Source organism: Mobula hypostoma, chromosome 9, assembly GCF_963921235.1.
Source record: "Mobula hypostoma chromosome 9, sMobHyp1.1, whole genome shotgun sequence".
In the NCBI taxonomy this organism is placed as follows: domain Eukaryota; kingdom Metazoa; phylum Chordata; class Chondrichthyes; order Myliobatiformes; family Myliobatidae; genus Mobula; species Mobula hypostoma.
Genome location: NC_086105.1, coordinates 102,929,332 through 102,937,884, shown reverse-complemented (window position 1 = coordinate 102,937,884; position 8,553 = coordinate 102,929,332). Strand labels below are relative to the sequence as shown.

The 8,553-nt window shown below is 40.5% G+C and overlaps 1 protein-coding gene across 1 annotated transcript; it reads right to left on the bottom strand.

The window, feature by feature from the left end:
• Positions 1–4,914: 4,914 nt before the first annotated feature.
• Positions 4,915–7,171, bottom strand: LOC134351328 (hemoglobin subunit beta-like). Its single transcript, XM_063057404.1, has 3 exons — positions 7,041–7,171; positions 6,559–6,766; positions 4,915–5,262 (listed from the first exon to the last, which is right to left on the bottom strand). Exons 1-3 carry the CDS (start codon positions 7,130–7,132, stop codon positions 5,134–5,136), a joined length of 429 nt encoding a protein of 142 aa, XP_062913474.1. The 5' UTR covers positions 7,133–7,171; the 3' UTR covers positions 4,915–5,133.
• Positions 7,172–8,553: the final 1,382 nt, after the last annotated feature.

Below are 8,553 nucleotides of genomic sequence, written 5' to 3'. Positions count from 1 at the left end.
AAAAGTGAGCTAGTGTCCAAAGATTCAATGTCCATTTAAGAATCGAATGGCAGAAGGGAAGAAGCTGTTCCTGAATTGCTGAGTGTGTGTCTTCAGGTTTCTGTACCTCCTACCTGATGGTAACAGTGACAGAAGGGCATACCCTGGGTGCTGGAGGTCCTTAATAATGGATGCAGCCTTTCTGAGACACCGCTCTCTAAAGATGTCCTGGGTACTTTGTAGGCTAGTGGCCAAAATGGAGCTGACTAGATTTACAACCTTCTGTGGCTTATTTCCGTCCTGTACAGTAGCCTCTCCATACCAGACAGTGATGCAGCCTGTCAGAATGCTCTCCATGGTACAACTATTGAAGTTTTTGAGTGCATTTGTTAACATGTCAAATCTCTTCAAACTCCTAATAAAGTATAGCCGCTGTCTTGCCTTCTTTACAACTACATCAATATGTTGGGACCAGGTTAGATCCTCAGAGATCTTGACACCCAGGAACATGAAGCTGCTCACTCTCTCCACTTCTGATCCCTCTATGAGGATTGGTATGTATTCCTTCGTCTTACCCTTCTTGAAGTTCACAATCAGCTCTTTCATCTTACTGACGTTGGGTGCCAGGTTGTTGCTGTGACACCACTCCACTAGTTGGCATATCTCACTCCCCTACTCCCTCTCGTCACCAGCTGAGAATCTACCAACAATGGTTGTATTGTTAGCAAGTTTACAGATGGTATTTGAGCTATGCCTAGCCACACAGTCATGTGTATGTAGAGAGTAGAGCAGCGGGCTAAGCTCACACCCCTGAGGTACACCAGCATTGATTGTCAGCAAGGAGAATATGTTATCGCCAATCCACACAGACTGTGGTCTTCCGGTTAAGAAGTCGAAGATCCAATTGCAGAGGGAGTTACAGAGGCCTAGGTTCTGCAACTTTTCAGTCAGGATTGTGGGAATGATGGTATTAATTGCTGAGCTATAGTCGATGAACAGCATCCTGACAAAGGAGTTTGTGTTGTCTTAGGTGGTCTAAAGCTGTGAGGAGAGCCATTGAGATTGTGTCTGCCGTTGACCTATTGTGGCAATAGGCAAATTGTAATGGGTCCTGGTCCTTGCTGAGGCAGGAGTTCAGTCTAGTCATAACCAACCCCTTATTGATATAGATATCCATTAATAAAGATATAGATATCTATTATTATAGATATAGATATCCATTAATATAGATGTTGGTAGTTTTTCCAGCAGAGAGCACCTTTACTCTGCTGCTACTGGTGATCTGGAAATAAACACTCACCTTTTTTCACCTTATACCTGATGAGGCAACACTGAATGGCGGTGGTCACAAGACAGGATTTATCTGTAGAGTAGGTAATCAGCTTATGGAGGGTTACCTATGGAACTGCAACTCCTGCATTTTCAAAACTTAGAACTGAGTGTATGGGATGGATGTGTTATATGGAAGCTAAAGTTGAACTCCCATACTTTGGAAATAAATGTACCAAATTTGCTCCATCACCGTATCACACCTGTTACACAGATCTAATATAATTTACCTTCACAATGACTTGAATCTGCTTGATAATGTTTGGGTGTATTTATAGGGACAGTGTTGGAGTAGAAACTGAATATGCTTAAGGTTGATGTTTAGGAAGAAGCACAGCATCCAAATCCAATGGTGCATGCTGGAATTATTGTTATGTGTAGTCAGATACAGGGAGACATGCTCAGAGGTGTAGATCACCATGGTTATGGTGAATATAAACTTGGGATGACTGTAGCATTACTGTAAATGGGTGTTTGATGGTTGTTGTGAGCTAAATACCAATTTTCATGGCATATGATGCCATGACCTTATAAACTTAACTAGGGCAAGTGGGTAATAAATATTAAAAAATCAGGTTACCGAGTGCAATGTCAGAATAGTTGGACCCAAACTTAATATGCAATTATTTTACTTACTCAAAATTCCAAGGAAATTGTTCTGAGGGTGTGGGGGATGGAGTAGGGTTGCTCACAATTCGCTCTGGTAATAGATGGAAGGATCTGTGAGAATTTTCTCAAATGTTCAAGTTGGTCACCAGTCACTGTGCTTTCCAGTGGTCTTTAACTCTCAGACCATTTCACATTTTAATTCAGGATCAGAATCAGAATCAGGTTTATTATCACTGGCATGTGACGTGAAACTTGTTAACTCAGCAGCAGCAGCAGTTCAAAGCAATACATAATATAGAAAAAAATAATATAATGAAATAAAAATAATAATATAAATAATCATAAATAAGAAAATCAATTACAGTATATGTGTATTTAATAGATTAAAAACATGCAAAAACAGAAGTACTGTATATTTTTAAATACGGTATATTCAAGATATATTCCCCCACCTGCTCCTTCACACATCCATGTGTGCAGGTCTGAGCAGGATGGAGCCCTCTGACAGACTCTCCACAAGAAGCATTTGTGTTGCCATTCTCTGCTTGTACCTTTTCACTAAATCAACAGTCTAAAAGGCATTGCCGAGATTCTTAAATTTTCCCTGACCCCTTCATTGCTTGTGAGAGAGTTTGAAGATGTGATTCTTTGCAATTGGAGAGAATCACTGAGCCAATGTGATAATTGTCTTTGACTAAGGTGGCTTTGTCTTGTCAGAGATATTACTCCTTGAGTCACGTGTCACCTTCTCTGTTGAGGACGACATGTAGTTAATCTCCAAACCTTCTCTGACCTCTGGGAAGAGGTGAGACTTCTTCAGGTGTCCTGCACTAATCCTCACTTTTCTCGTGTAAACAAGGCATGAGCGGATTCCATGGACGCTGTGCTAGTCAGGCAGAGCCGTCAGCAGTGGAATGGCCAGGCATTCATGGAACATGCTGGTCCTTTGCAATTGTGTGCTGAGAAATGGGTGAAACTATGACGGAAAGTCGAACGAAATGAGAAGTGGACTGTGTGCCAGTGATGTGTTGGAAATGAGAGAGAGGGTGTGGAGGGTCTGATAATGAGGGGATGAATATGTAATCAGATCATGAACACTGTACAAACTGATGTTAGGTCCTTAGGTCACATTTAGAATACTGTAAGGCAGGGGTCCCCAACCTTTTTTGCACTGCCAACTGGTTTAATATTGGCAATATTCTTGAGGACCAGCTGACCCGGGGGCGGGGGGGAGGGTGTTAATCACGACCAGAATATAGGTGATAAGTCAACTATAAGTCATTTATAAGTGGCTAATATACTCAATTTCGTTTTTAAAAGGGTTTATCTAATGAATTTAATATTAAACACATAGTGCATATTTTCCTCGCATGAATATAGTGATAAGTCAATAGCATCATAACATTTTAAGTAACCTTTGGATATTAAAAACACAGCGCATATTTTTCTCGTATGAACATATAAAATCATTGCAACACACCAGTATCGCTGAATCAGTGGGAGCCCTGGTCATGTTTCCCTGCAACAAGATGGTCCCATCGAGGGATGATGGGAGACAGCAATACTCGAAGGGGGTTCCTTATGTCCAGTCTATTCCACAATTTAGTTTTCGTTGCATTTATTGTAGAAAAACCCGCTTTGCAGAGATATGATGCTCGAAATGGAAGCAACGTTTTCAGTGCTTTCGTAGCTATCTCAGGATATTTAGCCTTGACTTTGATCCAGAATGCCGGCAGAGATGTTATGTGAAACATACTTTTCAGCCCACTGTCATTTTCAAGCTCGAGGAGTTGATCTTCTTCCCGCGCTGACATGGATGACACGTGCATAATGACTTCGCGTGCGTTCAAGTTCGACAGTGGACGTGACAGGGAATGAGGAAAGGTGCAGCTGACTCATATCATTTCGTATCGCCAAATCATATTGTTTCCTCGTGGCCCAGTAGCACATGCTTTGTGGCCTGGCAGTTGGCGACCACTGCTGTAAGGAGTTCAGGTCATTGCACAGGAAGATATAGAGGCTTTGAAGAAAGTGCATAAGAGCTTCACCACACTGTTGGCAGGAAGATGACAAAGGGAGAGCTTGGAAGAGCTTGTTGGAGCAGAGGGTGACCTGAGAAGTTGATAAAACTGAGATTCACAGACATAGTAGATTGTGAGAGTGCAAAACCCAGGATGAAAATGTCAAATATTAGGGGGCATAGCTTTAACATGAGAAAGTGATACTTTAAAGCAGATTTACAAAGCAGGGTGTTTTTTATGCTGAATGGTTACTGTGTGCTACCAAAGGTGCTAGCGGAAGCAGATACAATAACAAAGTTTAAGAGGCATTTAGACAGGTAATTGAATAGGTAGGGAATGAGGAGAGAGGAAGCACGTGCAGGTAGATGGGATTAGTTTAACTCGGCATGACGGTTAGCATCGACATTGTGGCCCAAAGGTCCTGTTCTTGTGCTGAACTTCACTGCACTCTGTATGCTGTAATACTTTATTTAAGAAAAATGAGGGCGTTATCCGAGTCATCAAATCTTTTTTTAAGATGGCTCGCCGATGAATAATTCATTGCTCCATGTAGATAATCTTTTTACAATGAATCGAAATTATATGTTGCTGTGTAGAAAAATTGACTATCATGGATGGTGATGGGAGAATCAGGGAGGTGTTAATGGATGTGTAGGAGAATGGGTACGGAAAATCTAACAGTTTTGTAATTGCTCTGATAACTGACAATGCGTCAATGGGCTGAACAGCCTCACACCTTGCTGAAATGTGAGAAATATGTGACAAATTGGCCGGTGCTTTTCCCCAAAGTACAGCAGTTAATTTATCTCTGAACTACTTCAGCAGACAAAATAATGCTTTAAACTGTCCAGGGAAAGGTCCTGCAACCCAATGCCTACTTTTTAACGCCAAACCATTGTTGATCTCATTACTGAGGAACTCATAGATCTTTGAATTTTCATTTTCCAGAAATGAATAATTTACCTCTAATTGTGAGTGAAAATTAGTTTCTTTATTGAAGCAGAAGAAATGCTTACAGGTATTTCCATGCTTTGAAGAAAATTACCAGACAAAGAGGAACACTGTACCAGCTTTATATTAGCATGACTTGAACCTGATGCTACACAGGTCCTTTAAGCAAACAACACATTGTAGATGCTGATAATACATGTTTTCATTGCATTTTTGAAGGTGATGGAGGATGCAGGTTCTAGATTTAATGGTAGTTGCTGGAGAGAGCTTCTGTCACCAGTTTAAAAAACTTGTAGGCAGCTTCATGTTCCTCTGGTCCAAACGCCTTTTTATCATGAAGAGCGAGTTCAACAATGAAGGCCTGGACAAGAAGCTGTGCAGATAAACAATAATTATACAACATTGAAACAAACCTGGAAAGCAAAATTCAAATCTCCAATGATTTCATACAGAATAGCCCAGAAGTCCATTTTGTCTTCTGGGTCGATGTCAGTTCCCAGTGTTGCAAATAAATTGGCCCCACCTTTTTCCCTGTACCCCGACATCATATCCCGGTTTCATGTGCCCAACAAAGCCAGTTTGATTGTTTTTGCCAAACAGCAGCTAATTAACCTAAAGCACAGCAAACTGGAGCAAACTCTCTGCAGACAACAGCCAATGTGAGGATAATATCAGTGTCCCTGGAGCAGTGAAGTTAAAATAACTTCTGCATCTGTCAGATGGTGACAAAAGGAAATTGAAATCAATTTGTGTTTTTGTGCCATCCTGTCTAATCTAGTGCATGAATTGTTGAGTGAGCATCCTGTGTAAATAGCTCTCATTAAAGTAATTAAACTTTCTAAACTGTGACCCCTCTCCAGATCTAGTTCTCCGGGAAAACTAGAGAAGAACTGCCTTTTCCACTGCAACCAGGTGATCTCCTTTTCCTCAATGTTTGGTGGTCATGACTCTGTAATTTGGAAATATTTATAGCACCCCATCAGCAATAATGTGCGTGTTATTCCTCCATCCTGATCAATCCTGCGTATTATTCCTCTATCCTGATCAAAAAGGCACAACAGCACCTTTATTTCCTGTGGAGCATCAAAAAAGCTTACCTCTGTCCCAGGATACTGACGGACTTTTACCGTTCTACCATTGAGAGCATACTCACCAACTGCATCTCAGTGTGGTATGACAATTGTCCCGTATCGGACTGCAAAGCACTCCAGTGTGTGGTGAAAACTGCCCAGTGGATTATCGGTACCCAATTGCCCACCATTGAGAACATCTACCAAAAACGCTGCCTGGGCAGGGCGAAAAGCATTATCAAGGATGCATCTCACCCTAACCATGGACTTTCTACTCTCCTCCTATCCATTAGGCGCTACAGGAGCCTCCGCTCCCGCACCAGCAGGCACAGGAAGAGTTTCTTCCCTGAGGCTGTGACCCTGCTGAACCTCACATCACAGCGCTAAGCAGTATTACACCCATATTGCACTGTCTCAGTACTTTTATATTTGTGTGCTGTAGCACTTACTTTTTATTCACAGTTATTTCATAAATAACACTATTCTTTGTATTTATGGTCAGATGTTAACTGCATTTCATTGGCTTTGTATCTGTACTCGGCACAATGACAATAAAGTTGAATCTAATCTAATCTAATTATAAAAAGATCAATTTCTACCTTGAAATTCTGAGTGTCCACTCCGATTTTTTGATGTTTACTGCTGAGTTCATAGAAATTGGTTTCAATACTCTTCAAATCCTCAGCTGCAGTGTTCAGAGCCTTTAGCACTTTGTCTGCATGAGCCTGAACACCAGGGTCACCGGCTGCAAAATGGCCATTGAAACTTTTAAACAGCCTGGTCGTCCAGGGATAGACCGTGAATACCCTAGAAAGAGAAAAACAAATTGCCCATTTTCTGTTGTGATTACTTAGGATTAATTCATTCCTCAAAGCTCATGATTGAGGAAATTTTCATCAGGTAAATAGTTGGGTTTCTGTGGGTTTGACTAGAACCTCAGTGCAGAATTGAATACTAGTTCCCTCATCCTATAAAAACATCTGGACAAGCACAGAAGATTAAAGAAGTTTCACTGGGACTATAGTTAAAAGTATAGCGTATGAATTAAATATAAAACAGAAAATGCATTTGAGAATCATACCTTGCCAAAGCTTGAGCAGTTATTGCTTTCTTATCCAAATGGCCCCATTTGTTCATGATGTATTTTTCCTGAGCATCTGTTAATTTCACCATTTTGGTTGTTAAGCTCTCACTGTCACTGCTTGCACAAGAAAGCTGGGTTGAGCTGGAGTTTTAACTTCACTTTTATAGGCTGCAATAGGGCTCATATCAGACTAACACTCAACTCTAACAGGCTGACGACTTGGTGGGTTGGACACACTTTCCAAAATTGGGCAACAACCCTACTTTATTTGAGTGTTAAGATAAACACTTGCTGAACAATGCTTGTCTGAGCCTCGCTCATGCTCATCCAATACAAAGAATCATTCTCCAGTTTTGTTGAATATTAATTCAACACATTCATTATCAAACTGTAAACACTCTTTGTTCATTGAAGTTCAACTCTGAAACTTGATTTTGCCAATTACCCTTTTTCATTGAGTAATATTGTTATTTATTAGAAATTAATATGTTTCTGATGCTGTAATTAAATACATATGTACTATAATATAACTTGAATAATGTTCTTCCCTGTATAAATATATATACGAGATTCTAACAATGGAAAATTGAAGACAAAATACATTGTTAAATTAGACAACATTATTGTAAAAATACTGGACTACAGCAGTAATGTGCATTTCATGGTCCCTGGGGTCTTTCTGACTGATGACTCTGCTAGCAACATTCGCTGGTTAACTAATAGCATCTTGCATTGTCAGTGGGTAGATTTATGAATTTGGTAAATGAATTCATATGGACAAAGCTCTATTTCTGTTTCATGTGTCCATTCAATGTTGAACCAGCCATGAGCATTAACAAACTTACTGTAGGTGGAATGTAAAGATGAAAAGACCAATGAGGGAAAATGTGGGTTCTCCATAAACAAAGATGAGAGACTTTATAATGGGCAATAATAAACTGGCAGAGGATTCATGTCTGTTTGTGTTTTAGATTTTCAATAGGCTTTCGATAAGTTTGCGTTCAGGAGAAGATAAACAAGGACAGTTCACACAGAATTTGGGGTCACTGTGCCCATTGAGAGTTGTTTAACAAATGGAAAACAGAGTAAAGAAATAGACCCTTTATCGATAGCCAGGCTGCAGCTAATGGGGTCAAAAGTGCTTGGACCCCAAACATTTACAATGTTTATTGATAATTTGTCTGAGAAGACCTGCTGTAATATTTCCGTGTTTGTTCATGATACAGAATTAATTGGGGATTTCAGTTCAGACAGCACCTGCAGTATTGTATTCAAAACTGGTCACTCATCATTGGAAGGATGGGAGGGCCATGGAGAGGGTTCAGAAGAGGTTTACCAGTGTGCTGGCTGGATTGGAGGGAATGTGCTATAAGGGGAGTGGACAGAGTTGTTTTCACTGGAGTGGGAGAGGGGTGACCTGACAGAAATACATAAAATTATGAGAGGTATTGATAGAGGAGGCAGCCAGAGTCTTCTTGCCCAAGGTTGAAATGTCCACTACTGGAGGGCA